At 40.2% G+C, this 26,783-nt stretch overlaps 1 protein-coding gene across 4 annotated transcripts in view; it reads right to left on the reverse strand.

Moving 5' to 3' along the window:
- GBF1 (golgi brefeldin A resistant guanine nucleotide exchange factor 1) overlaps positions 1-26,783 on the reverse strand; it is a 106,572-nt gene that overhangs the window by 21,035 nt on the left and 58,754 nt on the right. For 2 of the 4 annotated variants that reach the window (XM_039553645.1, XM_039553644.1), the window contains exons 4-18: positions 24,281-24,412; positions 19,157-19,275; positions 18,427-18,535; positions 18,008-18,068; positions 16,283-16,337; positions 13,385-13,420; positions 9,069-9,204; positions 6,296-6,525; positions 5,606-5,774; positions 5,216-5,427; positions 4,445-4,543; positions 3,830-4,024; positions 3,324-3,510; positions 2,691-2,831; positions 2,056-2,144 (exon numbers count right to left, since the gene is read on the reverse strand). In XM_039553645.1, the coding sequence (XP_039409579.1) occupies positions 2,056-2,144; positions 2,691-2,831; positions 3,324-3,510; positions 3,830-4,024; positions 4,445-4,543; positions 5,216-5,427; positions 5,606-5,774; positions 6,296-6,525; positions 9,069-9,204; positions 13,385-13,420; positions 16,283-16,337; positions 18,008-18,068; positions 18,427-18,535; positions 19,157-19,275; positions 24,281-24,412 (1,970 nt within the window). The remainder of the gene's footprint in view (positions 1-2,055; positions 2,145-2,690; positions 2,832-3,323; positions 3,511-3,829; positions 4,025-4,444; positions 4,544-5,215; positions 5,428-5,605; positions 5,775-6,295; positions 6,526-9,068; positions 9,205-13,384; positions 13,421-16,282; positions 16,338-18,007; positions 18,069-18,426; positions 18,536-19,156; positions 19,276-24,280; positions 24,413-26,783) is intronic. The other 2 variants (XM_039553648.1, XM_039553647.1) reach the window with 1 other exon arrangement.

Below are 26,783 nucleotides of genomic sequence, written 5' to 3' on the forward strand. Positions count from 1 at the left end.
CACAGACCCTGAAATAGCATGGAGTGCATGAAGATCCAGTGAGGGCATAACAAAAGAATAACCATGCACTGCCCTGGTCTAACAGGCCTGAAGGGACTGTATGACACTAGCAGCATTTCTGTTTAGCTGTAAATCCTGAAACCCCAGCCCAAGGAAATTCTCTGGACTGGCTGAGACCACAGACTTCTTAAAACCACTTGAAAGGAGACCAGACTGCTGGCAGTTTGCACTGCATTTACAGTCATGTCAGTCTTGTGCCTCTAAGCTTCTGGTCACTGCCTTTGGAAACATCAAAGAAAACTTTCTGTTTGACGCATAATTTGTTATTTAGCTTTCTTCTTCCTTCCAACTGTGGTAATGCTTAGTACTTCAGAGGTTAAAAGAAGTAGAACATGCTGGTGCCATGGCAGCATCAACGTTACTAAAGCTCAATGTTTAGTGTGCCCTGTTTACATGCTTAGGATGAAACCATTAGGAGATTTAGAGTCAGAAAACAGTTTTCGTTGGGCAAATGCAGAAATTTACGAACATCTTCCTGCCCTCTACTCTTGATTTCTTCTAAACTTGTTTTCCAGCAGAGCAAAGCCAGAGTATTAGCAAAGGTTTTCAGTTAGAACAGTGGAAGCACTATGCGAGCTCCACTCTCAACAACGGACTTTCAGAGAGTTCATCGAGAAAACTTGCTATGAAAGCAAGACTTAAGGCCAAAACTCAGTGGTTCCTTTGAAGACTGTGCTGATGACCACTTTTCTCCACTGTCCTTGTGGCTGGGGAAGCCAGTTACCATTACCCCACTGCAGCTCTGTGTCGCAGGTAAAGAAAAAAGTTCCCAAGTACTGTAGTAAACTTCCTAGAGAGAAACCAATGCTTTAAATTACACTCAGATCCAGAGATTGCTAGAGTGGATCCCAAAGCACGGATTAGTATGGCAGCAGAAAGAGGTGTATTGTATTTTCTTCAGTATTTTTGTTTAAGTAAGTTTAAACAAACATGACCATCAATCCCTTATAAAAATGTAAAATAAAACCACCTATGCTGGAGAGAGAAGCCAGGAGCCTTTTAGTCAGATACAAATTAAAAACTCTTTCTCTTTTACCACCAGCGAATCCTTCAAAGACATTAATTGCTTTTCTACTATATCATCTCCTCACCCACAACTACTATGACCAGTCATGTTTCAACTAGAATATGTGTAATTTTCATATTGAAATTTAGTAATTTCTCACATCTGAAATAACTTACCTCATGAATATGTTTAGCAAAAGAGAACAAAATATGTACAAAGAACATATGTGAATGGGAAAAACCCCAAGAAATTCACAACAAAAAAACCCCAAACAGTCCCATGTAACCCCTGGGGACTTAAGATATATGCAACTGCTGTCTCTGGATGTGAACAAGCAGGCCAGTACGAGATGTTTGACACAAGACAGCATATAAACACAAAGCCATCAGCATGGAGTACCTTTATCAACACTAGGCCTAGACCAGACCCACTCAGGGAACGGAAAAGTTTAGACTATAACTTGGATTAATGAGGTTCAAGGAAACAGACTTCGAAAACAAAGAATGGCTTTACCACAATTAAGACAATCTTTTTGGTCATCCTTATGACAAAGCAAACATAGTTATTACCAAATCAGAATAGCAGACTAGTTAATTTCTACTACAGGCCTCTTGGTATGCTCCCCATTTACATCTTTGATACGAGTAGTGAACCAGCCCTTTTTGATCAAAGTACTTGATTATCTCCATATAATAAAAACTAAATCCAGGGACTTTCCCACCCAGAAATCAGATGGACCTAGCTTACAAACTGTGCCACAAAATTTCCCCAATACCTCTTGCAATCTTCAGCACAACTAAACCAGAACAGGTAATAATCACTGCTGTCTCTGCAGTGTAGCAGGATTTTCAGTGGCTGACTCTTTAATTCTGGTCAGCAGAGACCAGAACTCAAACTTTCTGAGGTATGACCAGTCATGCAAAGCCCACACAGGATGGGAAGTGAAGAGAACACTCAAAGATCCATCTATTGTATATTTCAAACCATACCTTCTTTTTGTTCTTAATCTGCATAAGTTCCTGAGGACTTGGAAGGATACAAGAAAATCGAGTAGGTTTCCTGGGGATACTCTTCTCACCTAGAATGACAAAGCATCATTACAGTCAAACCTATCCCCAGAGTAGCACTCAGGCATGACTAACTTTCAGTCATGAAGTCTTTGCTGCAATATGCTGTCCAGCAAATGTATGCTCCTGCAAATTCTATTTACTTATTACATTCCTCCCACCCACATTTTCTTCAGCATAATTGCACAGTAGCTTCTTGTCCCAGACAATGTCACACAGTCACAAGATCTAATTTTATGGCTAACTCAACCACCTCCATTACTGATTCCCCGGAGAGTCCCAAACTTCCTTCAAAACACTAAGCACTGCTATGAATTCAAGCACTTTTGACTCAAAGTGACCCACCAGATCTAATCCATCCCAGAAGAAATGCAACAGTTAGTAGGCATAAATAGTACACATATAATAAACATACATTCACCATATACCTCCCTCCAATTCTGAATGCAATAGCTGCAGTGGTCCACACTATAGCAGGACCTGTCAGCAAATGTCAGCACCATTCTTAGGATATAGACACACAGGGTATTGTGCCAGGGTACTGCAGAGACTATTACCTGCCTCACTTCCTCCTTCCAATTCCATGCAGCTCTCCTTCATCTGGTCAGCCATAAGGCATCCACTGGTGGGAGGACATGCCCCAGTTGGCTCTGAGACTGCACTGGAAGATTTTCCCTCACTGAATACTCTCTCTATATCTGTGGAAGTTAAAACAAACAAACAAGCAAGCAAGCAAGCAAGCAAACAAACAAACCCCACAAAAAAATCCCAAACCAAACACCCACACAAAAACAAACCCATAAGCCAAGAAAAAAAGCTACCAACAGAGAAATGATGAATGGATCACTCTAAATTAACGTGTGCTTATTCAAGGGAGCTCCTGCTAGTAACCATGACTTTGCGGTATCCTCAGTATTTTGTCTACATGAATTCCATGGCATGCCCTCATTCTGTTGTGATTGCCAGTCTTGACATGGCCTTTATATAAAGCTTTATGAGAGACAAATTCTAATATCTGTCAGTTTTAGAAATAGCAAGGTTATTAACATCAGTGTGTAGTCATAAAACATGCAACAGTAAGACTGAAAGCATGTATTTAAGGAGTTTACTATGTCAGCAACCAAAATGAGATCTCCAAGTTTAACACAAGACTAAGCTTAATATTAAAGTATCAAAGAAAGAGGTCTTACTATTGCTTGTTTCTTTGGTGCTGTTGATGGTTTCTGGGCTGGGTTTGACAGCTTCCTTCTCTTGTTGATGTATGTTACTCAGCACTTTGGCCTGGCAATGTGCCTCAGTGCTATCTATCACTGTCAGCAATGCTTCCAGAGACAGCAGATGGACCGTATACAGCTGTCCAGAAACTGGAAAGGCATTCTGGGAAATAATATGTAAGTATTAGTCAACTTTCATGTCTCTCTCACCATAACAGAGCAAGTAAGTTTCCCCCCACAGCTTGGAGAAGGCAAAAAAATAGAACAGAACACCCCAAGCTTTCTAGCTTGTATTTAATCATTTATTTGCTCTGACATTATTAAAGCATCATGACTATTCCTTTTCTCTTCTGCTTCCAAATGTTAAATGGCCTTCCTCATCTCTACAGCCTACTCACCCCGGACCTTTAGACTGCTCCCATTGTTAAGTTCTGCCCGGAGTCACCGGCTGCGCCCTCCCTGCCCCCGCCGCGGTTTAGCACCTTGGAGAGCAGCTTGGTGAGCTCCTCGAAGAGGTTGGCGCAGTAGTAGTCACAGTCGTAGTTAATGTACAGCTCAGTCACAAAACTGGGAATCCTCCACAGCTGAACAATGGCTTCCAAAGCCATCTCCTTCATTTCATAGGGCATCTTTGGGTTTTCCACAGTGATTATTTCCATCAGCTTCTTGATATACATCTGGCAGAAACACAGGGCAGCTCAGTTTAAGGAAAGAAAACAAAAGCAGGACAGTGAATAGCTTTGAGGACTGCAGAAAGAGAGTTAAGCTTCATCTTCCCACATAACATTCCATCTTTAATGATGGCTCATTCTGAAGTAGGCTGTAAAATCTTTCAAAAAGTTCTAGCATTCAGTGCACCTGGATTTATCATTCGAAAAAACCAGTCTGAAGGCAGGCAGCATACTACACCAGTCTCAGACATTTGATTTTCCAACAGAAAAAGGCCTACACAACCCACCCATAACAGAGTCACTTACACTAACTATTTATACTACAATAATTTGACACTTAGGCTCTATTTGACTGTCCAGATATATGCATTTAACTGAAGGCAAATAAACTATTACCTTGCACCCAGTGATACTCAAAAAACTCACCTCCAGCTGGAATTTCAAATGCTCTCTCATGCTCTCAAAGAGAAGAAAGCACACCCTGAGGGAGGCTGCATACAGATTGAGCCGTTCAACACTCAGTAGCTGAACAGGAAACAAAAAACCCTTTAAGAACTACATAGGCAAGTCATTATATGCTATAAGTAGCAGTACTAGGGCACTGTAGGCATCACCTGCAACCAACCAAAGATCCACACACTGCCTCCCGTAGCAACGATATTTTAAAAAACAACCCCTTGTTCAAACTCCTGGTCCCATTTTTCACCAGTGAGGATGAATATACTTAATTCTCATCTGTGTGTGGTAACACTTTACTTACTTCAATTCGGTTCTTTTACCAAGTCCCCAGAGACTCTTAAGTGGTGAAGGAACTTGGGAGAGGACCTGCCTCTGAGATGACCCCAGTGCAATTAATAGCTTGGTATCCCCCAAAGGTTCTGCCTACTACTGAGCTGGTAACTTGCATCCATAACTACCTCAAAACCAGTTATATCAAAACACAGTGTTATCCCACAGTAACAGTTCATTCAAATCACCCTCATCCTTCTTGGCCCTGGTCTGCAGAATAGCATGACAACCTCTCTGACTTTGCAACAGCACTGTTTGGTGCAATTCAGAACTCTCATTGCAGTGCAGCAGAGAGCTTGTTTGCAGACCTGCCAAACCTCGTAATACTAAATCTCAATACAATCTTTGATGGAAATTCATATCTGACTTCCCAGTGCCATATGCCATGTGAGCATAAGCCAGACTCACTTGAAATAGGTGCCGGCACAACTCCTCCTTCACGAGTCCCAAGAGGGACTGACAGTTTGCAATGGGTGCTGACTCCAGGGCAACAGTCAGCAGCTGCAGCCCCATGTGGATCATCACTTCAGAGTTGTGGCGATCATGAGGGTTGGTGAGCGAGATGAGAAAGCGAAACAATTCTCTAATACATGGCAACCCATATGGGACCAGAGCTGCTCCTAAAGAAAAAAGAGAGATTAGCAATCTAAACTTTCTTTTTGCTTTTTGCAGGTGCCTAGCAAGTGTTAAACATTTAATTGTTACAGACCCACTAAGGAATAGGAGCTTATCACTCTCTTAGCAGGACATGAAACAAAACAGTGGAAATGAGACAGGACAGCACTGCCCACCTCTCACCTTCTTTTTGGGAAGACTGAGTAAAACGTACTCCCCGGGGATTTACATAGTCCATGTCATGAACTGAGGCAGAGTCAGAATGTTCTGCTACAGATGTGCACTCCTCTAGGACCTCAGGGATAGACTCGACAGAGGCTGACTGGACCTTCTCCTCCCTCAGACTTTCATTCTTCATTGGTATGTCATTTGAGAATGAAAGAAGGAAAAGGAGTTAACAAGCACTAGACAAGTAAAAAAAAGGCTCATTTGTTCACAGTTCATTTGTAACTATTAAAATAACACAGGTCACTAATGGAAGAGTATCAGAAAAACAAAATTTAAGAGAAAAGAGAGCCTCTACATAAGCTGCAACCCTCTCTACCCTTCCACTTACATCGAGTTCTCATCTGCTTTATATAACTCTAGGTTGTGAGACTAAGGACTTTACTTCAAAAATACTCACATAACCTATCAGTTCTTACTGCCTCTGAGGTTAAAATTTTGCTCATTTTTTTGTTTTAAATGCTACATAACTTCAGCACTCTACTTCTGCTTAAGCCTTCCTGGCATTTTTACCATTCAAAATATCTGCAGCTCAGTCTGAAAGGTTCCCTGTAGCTCTATGATCCCTCCTCTCAGCAGCATTACTGGTGTGGGGAAAGTCATTATGCTGGGAGTTGGAACTTTCCTTTGCAAGTTATACTCATGTACCTGGAGTTCGGGGTGATTCTGATTTTCAGTGACTTTGGACTCATTTGAAGGTGTTCCTGCATTAAGTCCCAAAGAAGCGACTTGGTCCAAGTCTGTCAGGTCTTCCTTGGATGTTGTCTGTGAGGACAACTCCAACGCACTGTCTGTAACAGGGCTGACTGCCGATGAAACATTTTCTGAGCTCCCAGAGGAGCTAGGAGAAGGAGCATCTATGAAAGCAACTCCACTTGCTGATGAGAAACAGAAGCAAAATGATTAGTATTACTCTGTCCCTCAACCACAAATTTATACATTAAATACAGCAACAAAGAATTCTTTCATTACTACTTCACACTACAAATGGTCTCAGATAGCAGCACACTAATGTGAGAGAACACAGACAAACTAAGATCTCTCTTGCTAGTGAATTAAATAGATGACCATAGGAGATAGTAGCAGTTCTCCAAATTTAACACAATAGCTGGAGTCCAACGGACTCAGCTAATTAGGTAACTTACATAGTTAGATAAAAGGTGCAGAGGATTTACATAAGAAGGAATCTGAAAAGAGTCCAAAAGGTGTACTTTACTGTTTAATACAAAGGCACAACCACTTTAAATACTCGCACCAAGAATTAGTCATTCCTTCAAAGTGAGAATTTTAACTTGATTCTAATGCAGGACCGATTACTTTAATTCTCCCTCAACAAATGAAATTGCATTACAATTCAGATGGGTCTGAAATACGAGCAGTGAAGAATCTTTACTATTTCTAGATATGAGACAATGCTCCAAGAATCTAAGCGTTCCTTTTGAAGAAACCCACACATCTGGAGCTCTCATTGTTCTGAGAAATCGTAAACGAATTTAAAACTCAAATATTTAAAGAAGAGAAGATCTACTGGCAGGAGACAGTAATAGAGGCACAAACCCGAGTTCTGTTATGAATTTATTTACACATGGAATGTGTATGGTTTTGCACAGGGTTGTTTCATTGACAAATTGATTTTTGGTAATGTCTTAAAAATAAGTAGCAGACTATTACTTGATTTGCAAGAAATGTATGATCAATTCTGCAATCTTTTCTTTTTTACCTGCTAAGCCAGGATTCTGGCTTAAAAAGCGCCATTAATACATTACCTAACACTACACAGTTAATGACATGCTTTGTAAAACAACTCAACTTCCTCTCCGAAATGTTACAGGAGTTATAATGCTCTTTGTCAGATTTTAATACCTGTTTGAAAATTTAAATATAATGATAATTTATGCAGAGATAAGTTCTCATCTACATGGATGTTCTGAGTTATATGACTGTATTTATTATTTCCATAGTTTTCATCAAACACACTGTAGTGTAAAAACATACTTTGGATGGCTCACACTACACTGAATGGTTTCCTATGAAGGAGTAAGTGTCAGAACTATGGATTTTACACAGCTATTGTTTCTGCTTTCCTGTCTGCTTCCTTTCACTGGTAATGTTTATGTCCAACCATCAAAATGTGGAGTGCACAAGAGACACAGTACCTTGCAGCCAGAGGGATACATTTACCCACAGCAGAGGTTAAAAAGTTACAACTAGTCTATTCCTACACAACAACAGGATATGGAAGCCCCCCAGCATTACATCCTTAAGCTCACAGCACTAGTCACCTATCACATCACTTTTGCAGGCTGAATCAAAGCATGTGAATAAGGATTCATGCACATATCCATTAGTTCCCTGCACACAAAAAGTACCCTTTCAGGTACTTTTGCTGTTCCCTCTACTTCTCCCTTCTTCATGCCTCCTTACCATATCAAGGCCTCTATTCTTCCCATAACAGTAGTAAGTGCAACCCATATTTCCCTGTCCCTTAATGAGTGTAGCCTTTTATTCTGATTTCATGGTCTGTGGGTGTGCACTTTCAGTCTTTACATCTGTAGTGAGATCTGTTCATTCTCCCATCTTTGACACCTAAGATTTTGCACACCCCGTAGTTCTACCTGTATATTTTCTCCAGTCACACTTTGCTCCTTCCTCTTTACCAGCACACCTACACCCTTGGGTACACTCTGGGGGAACACAGGAAAGAACATGCCACCTAAGTTAGCAATCTCCAATTAAAGGAAACTTTCTCCCCAGTTCCAATTTCTTTACAGAATCAATTAGGTTGGAAAGACCTCTGAGATCGAGTGCAACCTATGACTGAACACTACCATGTCAGCCAGATCATGGCACTGAGTGCGACGTCCAGTCTTTCCTTAAACACCTCCAGGGATGGTGACTCCACCACCTCCCTTGGCCGTCCATTTCAATGTTTAATCACCCTTTCTATGAAGAAATTCTTCCTAATGTCCAAGCTAAGCCTCCTCTGGAACAGCTTAAGACTATGTCCCCTTGTCCTGCCGCTGGTTGCCCTTGGCTCTCCTCTTGTCAGTGTTCCCGTTCTCAGTCTCTTTTATGTATCTGCTGCATCCTCCAACTCCTCTGCACCACATTGCTGTCCATAACCTCAGCCACTTCTCCAGGTGCCCATTCTCTTTTGTACAAGCTACCCCTATGAGGCACGCTGAAGGCACAGGAATGCTGTCAAGTTATCTGCTCGGACCATGCCTTTCTCATTTATATGTATTCCATTTCCTGAAAACTCTTCCTCATGGACCTGAAAAGCTATGTTTTATTGCTGCAGTCACTGAGAACTAATATAAAAAGAATGAATGCAAAACAATATGTTAAGAGAAATGAAATAAAGACAGATTCAAAAAAGCTCTAGAATGGATGCTGTCTCCTGAAAGAGATTTCAACTTGCCTGTGGTATTGGTAGCATTGCCTGCTGACTGTTCTGTCCCAGGAGAGACCTTAGTTAGATGTCGAGGAGGCCTAGGTGATCTCTTCTGCTTTTTCCATTTTGACGATTCACTCATTCCTCCAGCTCTCATTTTTAACTGAAAACCAATAATGATTAATATCAATATTGTAAAACCACATAGCATAATGAATTACACAAGCCAACCCACAAAGGCTACCTCAAAAACCTCAAAGTCAGGCAATAGCACCTAAATATATCACACAAATTAATCAGCACCTCAAAATCATGCAAACTACCCCTTGACTCCCCACATATTAGCCAACACTCCACACCTGAATCAAGGGACAATTAACAGCAGTTACTCTGCTATAATATATACTCAACAGTTCAATTATCACAGCATTCCCTATTCTCTATCAATATCTCCCAACTTTAAATTAGGATAAAGAATCTTAGACCTACAGGCACATCTCAAATCTCTTTGCTTTTACCAAAGCTCCTAGGCTTCCAAAAGGCATCAATTAAAGTATATAAGTAAGCATTAGTTAGGTTTGACATCAAACTAAAATTTCACCATCTATATATATATATAGCTGAGGATGAAGCGCGAGCATGCTGCAGCTCTGTCACTAATCTCTTGCCTCAATTCACTCTTCATCTTTGTAGCAAGGCCATGCTCACTTTCCTCCATGCATCTTTCACTATTAACAAGTATTTCTAACACTTTGCTTGCTACTGGTGCACGTTGCATTGCAAATGCCACCCTAGTGATTTAGAAACAAACCTTCTTCTCCTTTCACCTGCCTCCTGTCATTACTTCTCTTCAGATCCAAATCTAACTCTTGACATCTTTGTTGACCAAGATCCTGCTTCTAGCTCCTAGACAGGTCTTTGATTGGGAAAACAAGAACAAAAGCAGAGGCAGGGCAGACTGTGTGGCACTTGCTGCACAGCACTGCAATTTCAGGCATGCAGAGATGCTCCAGAACTTCCTAAAAACAGTATGATATTTAGTCACATGGCTAATGGGCCTGGCCAGCATGAAAACTGGTTCCTTACAACGCAAGTTCCTCCAAGCGCAGGACTACATCTACTCCTGTGTTTGGTAGCTGCAGTCAGCTTTTCTGATGCTGCCACCTCTTCAGTTTGGGTGCAAATTTAAGCTCTGAACAGGTACCTTGCATGTAGTGGAAACCATTCAGCAAGTTTCAGTACCAGGCCCTATTCGGTATTCTTCTTTGTAAATTTGTCACAGTTAAGTTTTATTTTGGGCTATAATATTCCTTATTTTTCGTATCTCTAGCATCATATTTAACTTATGTAGAAGACAGCTATATTCTTTAGTCTCTTCCTTTATCTGCAACTTACTTCCTTTCAGCTATTACGACTCTTAAATGCCAACGAACCTTCTAGGTTCCACTACTGCTTTTCCTCATCTTTCCATTTTCCAGGTAGAATTCTAACTCCCTGTATACCACCTCAGCCTGTACATCTTCCCATTTAAACAAAGCTTGTGAAAATGTTATGTCCCAGTGCAGTAGACCATTTGAGTAACTTTTCTTTGCACCACAAATTGTATTTGTTTGATGACTAATCCCCAAGTTTTAACTACGCTACAGTTTCCTTGAGTGTGCTAATTAACAGATTCAGAATTACTTTGCTCCTTGTTATTTCTTTCAAACATTGCAGCAAGAATCTTCTAAATCATAGCTTCTGGCAAATACATGATAAGCACAGAACTAAAAATAAAATTTTGTCAATTTCAAAATGTTTTACAATGCTTATGGATCACAATCCTTTCATGTCAAAATTATCAGCTCTCTCATCTTTCCTATTTACTGCTTCATCGGGCTATATAAAATCTGTGTTATCTTTGATTCTTGCCAATTTCTAAAATTTGAGCTTTAAATACTACTGATGCCTTTTCCTGGTCTTAAAATCAAGAGTCATACACAGTTAGAAGGGGAAAAGGGATTTTACCTTGGTATTTTATTTTAAGGATCCTTAGGTGTACATGTCCAGGTCATATGCATCGAGATGCACCCCGCCGAGTGTGTGTGTGTGAGTCTGTCCCCCAACATTGGGTATAACATTATAGGTTTTACTAATTAGCATATCTATCAAAGATTCCCCAGTGAGAGGCTCAAGTGAGCCCCCCTCCCCAAGGAACCTTCCTTAGATGGTTCTATCTTGATCACACTGATCCCTAGCTACGAAGCTTCTAAAATGTTTAGTCTCTCAGCTTGACAAACAAGTCCAAGAATGTAGGCAAAAAGCACTAGGAGTACAGAAGTTGTAAAAGGTATAACAGGGGTATAAAAGGAAAGGCAAAAATCTTCATGGCATCACTACCAATAGTTTTATTTATTAAAGGCTTAAGATACAAATGAGATAAGATACTTTTAACTACCAGCTATTCTAGAAATAGTGGTATTTTTTTTCTCCTTTTCAGTAACTTATACAATAAGATCTGAAGACTTATGGTTCATTATACCAAACTACTTTGATTAGGAAGGAAACCTGAAAGCATTATGTGTTAAACCCAATAAAGTCCGTTTCACACAGTTTCAAAATAGACTTTGCTTCTAGCTACTAAATCCTGTTGTCATTATTTGCCAAGTTCAAAGCTACTTGTAGCAAGATGCAAAACTGAATCAGCAAAATGGAGCTGAGATATTGATATGGGCTAACCATGCACTGCTCCTTCTGCCCTCAGTCATGCTCCTAAGAAACAGGTAACTTTTGAAACATTCTATCAGACAATGCAAGTTGACAATTTAATTACTGTTTCTAATCTCCCCTTTCATACAAGACCAAATACCACCTCAGTTCAACACTAGCCCACTCAAAAAGGCACTTTTCCTCAGACACGAAATCTACCCTGTGCAATTGCCCTGTGTTTTAACTCCCAAGATTCCACCTCTTAAGAGTCATAAGATATAGGCTCACATGTAATCATTTTGATGAACCCGTGCCATCTTTCAGAGACTGAGTCACAACAGCTTCATGTGGATAGGAAACAGCTTAGTCAGGGCAAGCAAGAAGTCTTACTTGATTTTTAAAGAATCAAAAACATTTAATCAGTGTATAAATCATTTAGACCAGAATCTAAGTTTATTTGACCTTTTTAGGTGGTTTTTTTGTTGTGGTGGGTTTGGGGGTTTTGGTTGGGGTGGTTTTTAGTGGGGGTTTGTTTGTTTGTTTGGGGTTTTTGTTTTGGTTTGGTTTTTTGTTGTTGTTTGGGGTTTCTTTTGCAGGGAGTGGAGGGGTGGGTGGGGTGAAATGAGACTACCTAGTAGGTCTTTTCTACCTCATACCATCCAATCTCCACATGCTACACAAACAGGTATCCTTTTATCAGAATTACTTAGTAGGACTACCTATGATTACTTCTTACATAATTTTGCTCTCCCTCCTTTTTTTCTTCTTTTGCTATCTCCTTTTGCTTCAATGCAGCAAACTATTGTATGGCTTTAAAAATTTGCAGAAGCAAACCGAAATGCTTGATAAAAACATTTCACCAGTGTCAAGAGGCTATATGCTGTTTTAACAAATAAACACTGAGTTTGGGAATTCTAAAACAATACATGTATCAAAGGATAGCAAAGTAACATCATTCCTTCTGGATTTTCTTTGAATTAAAAGGTAACAATCCCATTACTCCATGCTTTTAGTGTTAGTATAAAAATATGTAAAAAACACTTGTACAGTTTGCCTTTGACAAAAGGAACTAATTCTAAATCTTGTTTTTACCTTCAATTCCAAGGCATTTCCCAGTTTCTCTAGAAAGCTTCATTGTATGTTAACATGCTGATATTTTAAACCTAACATTGCCTTTTTGACTAAATGCAGCAGCTAAATGGCATTTAATAGATCATTAACATATCCTGAATCCTACACATAATCTAAAACTCTCCTTCCCTCTTCCATGCTCAGTGATATCAGAGTTGCATTCATTTTCTAATTATCAATGTCCTTGAGATTACATTAAGCTTGTACTTTTGATGGTAAAAACCATCTGATGTTAGTATTTAAAAAATATTCTTTAGAAATGAGAGAGGGAGCTCAGAGGTACTGTTCGTTCACCTTGGAATTCAGTACAGACTCAATTACATTTATCTGAGTTGCCTTTGCATAAAGAAATGTCCACAAAATTATAGAAGAAAAAAAATTACAAGACTCCAAATGCTTCCTTTGATAGATGAGGTTTTAAAAATAAAACCCTAGCTAGTCTAGGAAGGTGAAGAAAAATGTAATACTACAAGATTCTTTTTAAAGGGTCCATGAGATCTCTTTTTTTCTACAAGCCACCTTACCTGTACTCGTTTGTTTTTCCATAAGATACTGTAAGCCTCAAGAGAAAAGGGCAGGGGCCAATGATTAGTAATTAAAGTGATTATACTAAAACATGAGCTCATTCTAGATGCAGCATGGAACTGGTCAGCACACCAAGTAGCGTTCAAGACACAAAAGCATGCAGAGAGAACGCAGTTCACGATCCAAGTCCTGGAGACACCGAGGCAGTCCAGTCATCTCACTTACGTACCTGCCTGTACTGCAACAACTAATGAAGGTTATTTGGTGAAATGCATTTATGCATCTTAGGCAACTATGAACAAAATCCACCCCAAAAATTCAGATTTATGTTCCTCCTCACTCCCACTGCAGAACCCAATTGATTAGCTACAATACTTTATAATGCAAAGGGAAACATTTCTCATTCTTCTCTTCTGTGTAACTCTGCATAAATCTGCAAGTCTTGAGCCACTGCCTTTCAAACTATCCTTTTTGGATAACTGTTTTGTCTTAGACATAGGACAAAAGAACAGCATTTCTAAGTGTTCTGTTCAGCTCTGTTTGGACTAAGTAACATTAATGGCAGACAAGAAATAAAGCCACATTAAGTTTATGAACCAACATGGAAAACTGAGAAGGGTCCCATCTAAGTTAGTTTTTCACGGTTACTATGATTGATCCAAACCAAATAATCTGCATGCCTACAGTATTTCTTTAGAAGTATTTTCTAGGGGAACTAGCAGGGACTAACATGTTTCATAAATCTGATCCCCCACTGATCCCCCATTAACATATACTGTGCTGGGACACATACTTAATTTCAGTAAAAACTTGAAAAAAGATGTTGAAAATATACAGCAGTCTCTTTCAAAGAAACTTTAGAGAGCACTGAACTCTGTGGCTCTGTACCAAGTAACAAAGCTCAGAGATTCATCTTAAAAAATTTTAAGGCATGCTGGGTCAGAAGACTTCTCAGGTATATGGAGGAGCTATGTCTATAACTAAGATCAACAGGCAAGACACACAACACTTCAGAGACCAAGCTACACTTTTTTATGTTTCTTTTCTTCGGGTTTTCACTGTTTTTCAATCTTACCCATGCCCTCCCACTCCCTTCCTCCAGAGGATACTGTGATGGTGTCTTAGGTGGCACTCACCAAGACACTGAATGCTGCAGTAAAACAAGGGTCTCTCCCTCCCAAGTCTGCCCCAGCTGCAGCCACAACACTGCAAAGCAACCACGGCATGCACTGTCTCCAAAAGCCATGCTGTGTCAAATGAGTGGAGGGAGATTTGCTGCACACAACGTAACTATCTCTCAGGTGGTGTTTACAAGAGAAGGAAGAGGAGAATAAGGTAACAAGGGAGAAGGGAGAGAGAGACCTTCAGGTTCTTAAAGATCAATACCCTCTCTAATTGGTTCAGGGCTTTGGGCTGTTCCCCACTACTTAGCTCCAGTTTGCTGAGGAGACCTGAAGAAATCTGTGAAAGATAGGCAAATGCATGGTTTAAACAAAGCAAAATAAACCCAAAGAGAAGAATAACCTGGCAGAGTGCAAGGCTGCAGGGCACACTCCTGGCATGCACAGCAAAAAGACAGTACAGGGTAACTGCACAGATCGGACACAAGACAGAGCATCACTTAACCAAGCTGGGAGCAGCCATCACTTGGCAAGGGCAGCCTTCCTAAATTCAGTCACCTTCACTTTACACCTTCTGTACACAGAGCATGACAAAGCCTGATACCTGCCCTACATTAGCGGGATCTCTTTTAGCTCTCCGTAGGCCAGCCTACCATCATCACAAATCCTGTGACTTCTCCCACAGCAAGGGAAACAAGCAGTCATTAGTTTACTATACAAGAAGTAAAGCCCTAAGCTTTACTAGGTTTCAGATTCCTACGACCAAGCATTCAGTCTCTCAAAACACTGCTATACTGGCTCTGAAATGTACGTTTACCCCATGTTGTCCCTTTTCTCAAAACATTACAATAAAAACAGTGGAAGTTATAAATTGTATATTCAGCATTAAGTTGAAAGGTGGTTATTTCTTCTCTAGCACTTTTTCCCATCCTGTTGCTCTGAACAGCAGAATTTGTTACCTTTATTGACATTCTTCATATGGAACATAAAGAATATAGAAGTATATATGGAGTCCCTCAAGAGGACCTCCCTCCACCTAAGAAATTACTACATTAATAATCATATAAGATCACATAACAGCATTTGAAATACTGAATCCAGCTGCTAAAAGCCTCACTGTATTGATCAAGATAGTAGCATTGAACAAATCCAGAACTTCCACCCTCAGAAAACTGTGCATTTAGGGAAAGGTAGATAAAGAAAAGTCTGCTTTGATTTGGCTGCTAACAGAGATGGCATTTATCACGTGAACTAAGGTTTTCACCACAGAATGCTGTCCCTTCTAGAAGTCACCAAAGCTTTTTCTATAAAAGCCAGTTTCATGATGCTTTCATGCTGTTTCACCAGCCTCAAAAAGTTTCCCTTCTACACAGGAGGAACTGGACAAAAATATAGCCCAAGAGCTCAGTATTACATCTATAGTGAATGAAGAATGATGAGAAAGAAGCTGGAGAGAGAGCAGAAGACAGCAAGTAACTGGAGAATGACACCACCAGGTCCCAGAACTTGCTGGGGTTTTCTAGCCCACAGCAGCTGATGGCTGTTCCCAGAATCCAGACTGTCTCACTTAGGCAGCAGTATCATTAACAAGACTTGCCACTGGACTATGTGGACTTAATCCCACAGAATCTATGTCCATTTATGCGGTTAAACATGCTCTTTCAGTGAACTAGGGACTTGTAGGAACAAAGAAATACAAGTGTGAAAACAAACAAAATAGAGCTGAGCGCAAGCCCAAGACAGGAGCAGAACAGTCAACACAGTGCTGAGTCTTACCTTCTTCATGTTCGTTCCCATGTAGCTTTTAGGCTCTTCTTTAAACTGAGGCAACCTGAAATACAAAGAGCAAGCCAAAATACATCAGCTTACATGGATTAACAAGAAGGGGAAAGAAACAGACTGGTCTTTCCAGTCATGCTGCAGATACTAGAAAACCCAAATTAGGTTTACTTTACTAAGAGAAACTCTCCTAATTTCTATTCCTGCCAAAATCTGCCAAGGGAAAAACCCACACAAGTATAGATGAGAGGTGCTTTGCACGGTATTACTACTAATGGCTGCTTTTCTGTATTGATCTTCCTGCCATGTAAATACCATTTATTTTCCTTCAGTGTATGTTTGCAGCAGTGGACTAATTACATTTGTTCAAAACAGGTTTCTCTGATGCTGCTAAAAACAGCTGCTGAGCCAGTGTCATCCACACCAGGACTCTTGCAGCGTACATATTATTACTACTCACGGCAATTCTTCTCTTTGAATTTGTAGAAACCCCAGTAGTTGTCCTGTGTTCTGCATCATATAAACACAATTGTGGAGGACAGCAGATATACATTTGAGCTGAATCTTTTGAGATAAGTAGTTCCCATCTCAGGATGAGGTAGACTGCTCTCACCTGTGCTACCAAATGACAACATGTACAGCTCTACAACTTCAAACACCCTGCTCTCTCTTGTTTCTTTACTACAATTCTGTCTTTACGTGATGAGGGTATAAAAGCCTTGGAGCACAGCTTTGGCTCTATCTTTTTCTGGAAAGCAAGATGGCCAAACCCCCCCTGCAGCTGCTGCCTTTGCCTTGCATCTCCATCCCAATGTCCACAGGAAAACATGGTGGTGGTGTCTCCAAGCCTTATCAAGAAGGACAGAGGAGAGGATTACACAGTAAGTAATGAAAAAGCACCAAGTAAAATTCACATATGCATTTGGAGAAAAAGTAATGTGGTCTCGCCTCTTTGAAAAGATTGATTCTGACTTTGCCCCACATTCATCCAGCGCACATGATGCAGGGCACATAGAGGAGAAAAAAAACTGAGATGCCATTGGAACTGTGTGACAGTGGGAAAAAATAGAATGCAACAGTGTTTCATAAACTGTCAGCTTCACCAAAATCCTTTTCTACTAAAAGTATATCTGTACCTGCACATTTCCTTTTCACAATACCCAGAGAAAGTCTATGAGTACTTCACTATTTGGAGAAACAGTCTTGAAGTTAATTAACTTACTTGAGTTTAAAAGAGGTAATCTTAATTACCTGAAGGGTGATGAAAAGGCAGAACATTTGTCCAAGACACACGATTTCAAGAGTTTAAAATGCTCTTTGATGTGTGAGCTCAAAGCTCTCAGCTTGAAATCAATGTGTGGCTATTCAATACCATTTCTGTTCTCTCTGCTAAAGAGAGCTATATTTTTTAGAGCACCTTTTTTTCAGTGAAGTTTGCATTCTCTGTCCTGAAACTGGTTCTCTATCCTAAAGCTCTTCATTACTTGGCTGTCCATCTCTCCTCAAAGGACACCCTAAACCAGGCAACCTTCCCTACCTCTGTCTCCCTGCAGTCTGACAGGGTCAGCCCTAGAGAAAAGTGCCAAATCCTTCATCCTTTTCCACCTCTAAATAATGACCATTTTGGATGATTTTTCTGAGGGCCCTTAAGTGGAAGTGTGGAATCTTTCTGTCCTTAGAGAGCCATCTCGGCAATGCTGAGGCAAACACAAGCAGGTTTACCTTGTGAAGAGCAGCTGCACCATGTCGACCAGAGTGTGCTCTGCAGATTTTCTCAATAACTCTGCGAAGACAAAAACAAATAACACAGGTGTCATTACTCAGTGTGATATTATCAAGAGGCTTCTTCAAGCAGACTCCCCTCCGAGTCCTGTTTACAGAGATTACGGCAAATTTATTAAAACCAGCTCCAACCCCGCGTTACTGCAAGCGGTCATGGCATCACACGGTGGCGCTGCACAGCTGGGGAAAAGAGCACTCCAAACTTGTACAGCAAATGCCCAACAAATTTTCCATGAAGTTGTAGAAAGACACAATAATATAAAGCTCAGCAACTTTCCATGGATGCATGCTCTACAACAGAACTAGTTAATGCTGAGGAAACCTGATCATTTCTTAACGGCAGATACGAACAAACCTACCACTGAGCCTCATTTCGAAGCATATGCGGAAACAGGACTGCATGATCTCACACACTGATTCATTGGTGAGGTGGGCTCCCACCGGGGTGAGCAGCAACGTCCTCAACACCTGCAAAGAACAGCACCCTTATGTACCACACGGCAATGATACTTGCATGCATTCCCAAGAGGAGGTTGGTTTCCTCAAGAAAGGCTGCCATGAGCAGAAAACCTAAGGAAGTTTCTCCTGGAGTAATTTTAAACTGAATGCTGTGCTCAAGAAGCCAATTATGAGACAAGAATGATCTCCTGACCCACTTCTAAAAGAGGCCCAATATGCTGCATACTACTCAATACTTAAATTCAGAAAATAGATATCTGCTCAGAAGTACATAGACCAAAGAGGTATACAGTCCATAGGTTTGTCTCTGTAAAGAATTTTTCTCAAAAATAAGTTTGAGCACTCCATATTCTTAATTAAGCCCCCACCCAACACAGACCATGCACAAGGTAGGATTACCAACACTACCACATTATCAAGTCCATAATTTTAAAATCATTTAAGCTTTTAACTGTTTTCATTTGGAAAAGCTTTTACCACAGGTGTATGAGCTATCTGTTTAAAAATAAAGCCTGTCACTAAGCTCTTACAGAGTCAAAACATTGCTCCCTCCTCTTCATCTCTATGTAACAGGATATGTTCCACAACAGGCAGCAACCATTATGGTAATTACCATTTCTCTCTACTTACCTGTAGGATTTTCATCAAGACAACCTCATCACTTGCATGATCTGTGCCCACAAATCGGGCGTGAGTGACAGCATCTGCCATGTTCTCCATCCCCTCCGCTGTACCCTCATGGCTGGGATCTGAATAACAGAATAAAAATATGTGCCAGGGAACAGCCATCTACAGCCTACCACCTCTGTGGGGAGACATCGACACGGAGATACTGTGTGACCTTCAGCTTCCTCAATTTATGTGACTTGCAGTGAGTTGACCCAACAAGAGCATAACTCACCTCCCACTAACAGGCTTTATAACTGGGAGCTTTCAGAAACACTTTATAAAGAGTCTACTTACATTTGCAAAAAGATATAACCTAACAAAGAAAATAATTACAATTCTGTTGTTACTGGTTCTCTATGTTTTACAAGTTAACTTCTAAGACTGTGTCCTGTTCCCTACAATATAGCACAATCAGCTGTTAAATGCATTCTGTGCCTCCTCGGGAATAAAGACAAAACAGCTCTTAAACACAGGGAACCTAAAATTTACTCTCATGAGAAGAAAATGCCAAACAGATTCCACCAAAATTGAGAAGGGAAAATTGTGTCTTGTTCTACATCCCTCCCAAGGAACAAGAGCTGGAAAGGAACAGACCAGTAGCTTTCCCCAGAGAAAACAGCAGACAGACACAATCACAGTTTAGATATCAGAGTTGCAGGCCTCCCACTTCAATCATTCATCAAGGCTCCTTCTCTTCATTTCAGTCTTTTGCAGCTACAAACAATGGTACAGTTGAGAGAATGTTTAGGATGAGATTGTTGCTAGTAACTGTATCTCGTGCTACATTACAGTGGCTTCAGAAAAGCTGCCTCTGGCTTTGATTTCATTCTCACTTAAATAATATGGCACTGGGCAAGAATCTTGATACCCTTCTACCTAAACAGTCATTAGGAAAGAAAGGAGACAACCTAAACATTGCTTAATACCTCATTAATTGGCAATGGGGCGCCTTGAACTCCAGCAAGAATGATGCTGACAGAGGAAACAAGCAAGACCTTGTATGCTTTGCACAGAAGCTTCACGGATTCCCCCTTTGACTCCAGTAATGTTCACACCCAGGAAGGGCTAAGCCCTAGGTATTAAAGAAAGCTGCCCTTATTGTGGTCCAGAGACAGCAGCCTCTACCACACTCTTATCGTGAGCAGCTGCAGGATAAGAAATTTCTCACAGTTGTATAAAACTGAAGTGGCATCAGTGTACTTCAGAATCACATAAATCTGCATAGGAACAGCACTTTGCCATTGCCATCTCTTACACATCCCTATTAAGAACAGAGCTTGCTTACTTTTGACATTGTTCATGCTCACACACACACACAGACACACAGAAATCTTGCATAGTTTAGAGTGAGTTCTTCTCCTGGTTTGCCAGGCGAACTTCACTGAGCTATCAAGGAGGCTGCTCTAAAACCAATCAGTCACTTTTTACCTAGTTTAGCAGCTCCGTGCAACAGGATACAAAACTCTGATACAGAGAAGCATTAGATAGGAGGCCTGGCTGTCAAAAGCAGTCCTCTGCACACCTTCAATAATGGCTTATAATCCAGTTAGAAGCTACTGCTCCTGTACCAGAGACAATAAAATCAGTCATAGGCTGGTGTCTCATGCACTCTTACTCAGGGAGGTAATAGCTTAAATCACCAATGGTGATGAAGGCTCATTCTGAATTGTCTTAATCGAATTAGGCAAAGACCAGTGCTGTGAGAATGCCAGTACCTACATTAACATTACTGCTAACCAGCCTCAATGGCCACAGTGGAAAGCAGCCCAGTGGGAATCAAGACAAAAAAGCAACTTGTTGCAGAAAATGCTCCCACATGCAGAACACACAGATTCACTTCACTGTCACCTTTTCCAGTAGATGTGAATTACTCTAGTCTTAGGGACATATTTAATTGTAGTTTGGATAAATAGTGTGTGTGAAAACAAAATGCAGGCAAGGTGTGCACATGCTTCTCTAACAGATCTGTGAGTACTGCTTTGCTGTTCTAGCCCCTACCTTCAATACCTCTTTCCCAACACACATCACGCCTGACTACTTCAGTTCTGGCTCCCTGGAACAGCACTACAAATTCAGGTCAATTTATAAAGCCTCCTGAGTTCAATTAAAAGCACAGATACTTCTACTTTGCAGAAACAAGATACAGAAAAAAATCTTTGTTCCCTTGTGAGAAAACAGTACAGAAAGATGTACCAATGCCTGCTCAGAATCACTAACAAGAAGAAGTTTGAGTGAGCACAGTACCAGTTTGAAAATTGCCATCTACAGTGCAAAGATCTAGAGACCCCATCTAGATACACACATTTCATACAGGGTGCAGTCTTACAACAGGTGGGCAAAAGAACAAACAGAAATCGGAAAATCCAGCTTCTGAACCAAAGGGAATTCAGGAAAGCCAGAAGCCTGCTCAGTAACACCTTTAATGGAACTGAAATAAATCACCATGGAGACACAAAAGGTAGAGGGGAGAAAAAGCTTTAAACTCCTTAAACAGCAAGTCCTCTCACTGGAAGCTGAGCAACAGATACGCAGTTTTCAGGAACATCAGGGAAAGCTAAGCTTAGAAATGGAGCCAGAAGCTGCTGTGGTCAGTAAAAAGAGCACATACCTTTTCTGAGGGAAATACAGAAAACCCCAATTCTGAAATTTAGCCACCAGTCTTCCTATAGCTAAGGTTTGAACTCATCCAGTAGGCTGACAGCTCACTAGCTACTGCAAAACTGCTGAGCAAGGAAGTAACTCATCTGAGGGATAAAAATCAAAGGGACTTTAGTATTGCCACAAAGTTTTCTAGTTCTTTAAAAGTTACTGTGTAATTTATCAACTAAAGCTCTTGAAGAAGAAGTACTTAGAGCAGAGGATAATCACCGTAAGGCTAACTATTCCTGCTAAAATACACACACGGTGGATATCAAGTAATTTTATCTAACTGAGCTGTGATTGCACACTATATCATTAGTGAATTTGCAATTCAAACTACTAGAGATCAGAAGTCCTAAAGTCTACTCAGGAATTACTCTTTTCTAACTGCTTTTAAAACGTACCCCTCAGCAATACTGGCCTAAAAAGGAGACAGATAACCACCTTCTGACATGTGACAGAGTAAAACAACAATGACACTGCACAAGGATTAGCCATGAAATACTTTGGAAATGGGAAAAGAAAGCCATTTTAAACAAAGATATTTATCAAAGGAGTTTGGCCCTTTCACTGCACCCTGGTTTTCAACTTAGTTTGTACAGTAAAATGCAACCACTCACAGAACAGACAAAGGTAGTGTCACTTTTTAAAAACGTGCTGGCTTCACCTGTCATTATGCAGCCCCAAAACACAAAATACATATCTGCCACACTGCAATTTCCCTACCATGGTTATGCCAGCATCCTTCTTTCTTGCTCTCTAGAGTCTGAAACAGATTTGTACACTAAGAACAGTTTTAAGCATTTCCTATGTGTAGGCAAACAGTCTTTAGACTACCTTTAGTCTCATATTACAAAAAGAAATTATAATACCAAAAAGCTTTCATTTAACAACACCACCTAGCCAGATGTTCAGTCAGCACCACTAATCCCAGCCTAACTGATATCTGGAGCAGCACAAAGGACAAGGCTGCTCTGAATGTCACCTGAAGCAACAACGAAGGTCTTAGATTACAGGTTCTGCCCCAGAAAAAAAGCCAGGCAGAGAGTCTTCCACCGTCTACTACAAAGACACCCAATCATCAACAGTTACAGGGAGGCACTCTTATTGGAGTGACCCAATTAATATTCTAAACAACAACTAGCTAGAGAAAGGCTACAAATTCTTAACCCCATTTTTTGCTGTTTCTGCCTCAAATCAAGCATTTCTCAACAGTTGCCTGTGCAGACATTTACCCAGACATGTGATATAGATGATAAAAGCCCAGAAGAAGAGTCCATCCCTCATTGTAATGCTGAAAGTCATATATTTTGCACTGTTGCTTAATCCTTCAGGGGGACATGTTTTACAGGCTTATTTTTAAAGATTTCTTTATTGTCCTAGGAACTTACGTCATTATTGCATCATTCTAGTTATATTTGGTATTATATCAAATACTACCCACTAATTGAAGTCTTCATACACTAGATTTTCATGCAACACTTTTTTCCTGCAAGTTTCTATTTTTGCTCATTTTAGTTTTGTGTCTTTCCCACAGAATTGATTTGCACTGACATAAAGCCCTTTCTTTCTCTAACCGCCTTCATGCTATCTCCAAAGAACTAAATATTTAAAACAACAGTACCAAAAATTCAAAGTGTTCCCTTACAATACAAAGGAGGAAAAAGAACTGAGAAATCTGAACTCAGGGGGAAGGAAGACTGATAAAATTATTTTCTTCAAGTGAGACCACATATAAACAAACACAGATAACAGGTTTTGTAATTCACACAGGTATGATCAGAAAGTACTAACAGAACTTACAGAGAAAAATCGAGCACCACTAACAACGGGTTGACACACTGATGGCAGACAGAAAGCCAGCTAATGAGTTACAAGCCAGCTGAGCCATGTGAACTGAGCACATGCACATTATTAGTCTTTCACAGATAAGAAGGAGAATGTGCAAATTTGAAAGTTTGGGCAGCAGCAAAACTGTCTCTGCCATGACAATTGTGGAAGTGAAGAGTACTGGCACACCACTGGACAAGGTCTGGGACCAGGCAAAAAATCATCCTCACTCTAGAGCAGAAATATTAGTCCACAAAACAAAACAAATCCTACTGTGTTTCTATATGCTACAACATTGTAATCCAAACTGGTATTCTTCCCTCCCAGGCCCTTTTGCTTGGAAGGCATTAAAAAGCAGCTGGTGACCAGCACAGCCCTGCAGCAGGCCCTTTGGCCCTTTGGCTCTGTTTCCAGACATTGCTGCAGCACCATGAAAGATCAGCCAGTAAGATATTAAGAAACTGCTGATGCCAATTTTCCTAGTGTTAATGACAATTTTCTTATTTCCCCAATCTCCACATTAAGACTGCAAGCATGTATCCTGGCCAAAGGCATAGCTCACAGAGATGCATTTGGCTGGCATTTTGGTAAATCCCAGGAAGTCACATAGCCTACCTATTAGTGCATATGAGAGGAACTTATTCACAGAGGTGAGTGCCAATCCAGTTATGGGGCCTGTAGTGTCTTCAGAACGGATTACTTCCAGAAAAGGCCGAAGAAAGACATTAGGTTCAATTTCAGATAGCTCTGTAAAATAAAAATAATTTTAAAAAGACAATTAGAGTTGATTCCTTAGGATTCATTTTCTCTTTAAGAATATACAGCAAGTTTCATCTCAGAGAAAAAAAAGCCTGCACTAGGTTAGTTTCAGAAGGCTGGTGGGAAGGTCAGGGTTGTTTTTACATATATACACACACACACAAGCACGCACATAGGTATAGGCATGTATTTTAAAAGCAGTGGTTTGTAAAGTTCACTTTCTTGCGATCTTCAAAACAGCTTTCTGGAGCCTTCTAAAATCTGATTGTAGGACACTCCATAAATGCCACAGAGGCCACTATTACATAAATTTATGCTTTAACTCACTGGCAGATTCCGTTGCATTTTCCTATTACTTTTGGAATTGTGTGATCCCATGAACTATATAGACCTTGTCCCACCTTCTGCCACCCCGGAGCCTACTACAGATAAAGCCTCATGCTAATCACACGCAGAGTACAAACGTACAACCAGGTTCATTGGATCTCTTGCAGCTCTTTGCCTGAATACAAACTGCATTTCTGTAACACTAAATGTTTGCTTGGCAAAGACAGGAAAACCCCACAAGATAACCTAATTTAAAAACTCTTCTGTCACTCTCAGAATACCTGTGGAAGCCTCTCAACCAAAGAATTAAAAAGGGCACTCTTCTCTACTTGCGGCTTTGGCTGGCAAGGATCCCCTCTAAAGCTGCAGTACAAGAAGACAAATGCACTGAGCTATTAAGCTGGAGAAAAAACAACTAACAAGCTTCCTGAACTTTCCAAGATGATCAAGGGATGCTTTGGGATTGAAAAAGAAATACAGAAGAGAATAACCAGAACTAGGGAAATTGACCAAGAAAAATAAACAAAAAACCCTAACCAAAACAAAAACCAAACCCAACCAAATAAAACACAAGGAATCAAGATAAGAGGAGCCCTGAGGGGGATTTAGGAGAAAAAGCATTAAAAAGCAGGTGAAGGCAACCACAACATAGTAAGTACACAGGCACAGAAGAATGCATTAAAAGTAACTTGGATAATTCTGAGACTAGAAATATTTAAGTACAACACTTGGCTCAACTTGCTGAAACCTACTTTTTATTCCTAATAAAAGTTAACAAGTCTAATGGCTAATAGTGTCACAGGATCACTGGCATTTATATACTTGATAATCAAATATTGCATTTATCTCTTCTATAAGCTTCTTTGAGGCAGGGAGAAAAAAGACTGCAATTCCTGAATCCTTAGACAAGCTGCTGCTTTTCTACCTACCAACGTAATTCAATTATTTTGCTGAGGGAAAAAAACCCAAACCCTTTATTCTGAGATAAGTGAAATTCTATTTTATCACAATTCCTGTTGAGAAGCCTTAAGTATCAGAGCAAAAAGTCTATCAGAAAGTATGTTAACGTAACTGTGTCAAATTATGGCAAAGGACCAAAGGAAGAAAAACAATACAGGGGCTTTTGTTTTAAAAGTAAAGAGCACAGAGAAGAACATCAAAGTGCTGTTAACTAAAGCAAAATTGCAATTAAAAGGGACTTTGGGAATCATTACGCCGTCTCTTACATTTCAGCGACCAGTTCAAATAAGGCCAACTCCACTAACTTGTGAGGGGTTAAAAGGAACATGATGATTCAACCTTTTTGGCTTAAGAACAACTCCCTCAATTTGTCAGATAATATCCTGGTGTGACATTACAATTGTGTCACCTCTCAATAGCACATGGAAATGCAGCTGATCGCAAGATATTTTCACTGATGCTTATGTAAGTGTGCTTTGTAGAACACTTGTCTGGTTACAAACACTTGGACAGCAATAAATATAGTAAGACTACTAGGGATCAAAACTCAAATTCTTCTTCCCTGAAACTGATCCTTTCTACAGATCAAACCATAATCCTGCCAATTCCTCCAGTCTCCTTCAAACCACTGAGTCCCAGGATGAAAAAGCTGCCCTTGATTAGTAAGAAAAATGGGACTTCAGCAGATGTACATCCCTGCACATGTAGAATGAGACAATGAAGACACACTTGCTAGCAGAGGATGTATAGGGCACCATTAATACATTTTTTGGGACAAAAAATAGATATTTTCTTTACAAGAGTAGGGAGAGTTCCAGGTCTTTCCATTCAATTAGAATTGTTAATCTTGATGTCGTTAAAGATCAGATTCCCTTGCAGTCCAACTGAAATTTGCAACTTACATGAAGATCACAAAACAGCTTGTCATAATTAGGATTTAACTTAGGCACATATCATTGATTACACAGCAGCTTTGGCCAGTTTCCCTAATATTCAGAGATTCCAGACTTTACAGTAACAAAACACTTTACATTAAGCTCTCTGAAACTGATGGTTTATGTTGTAAAACTGT

The sequence above is a fragment of the Corvus cornix genome, chromosome 6, assembly GCF_000738735.6.
Source record: "Corvus cornix cornix isolate S_Up_H32 chromosome 6, ASM73873v5, whole genome shotgun sequence".
Lineage (NCBI taxonomy): Eukaryota > Metazoa > Chordata > Aves > Passeriformes > Corvidae > Corvus > Corvus cornix.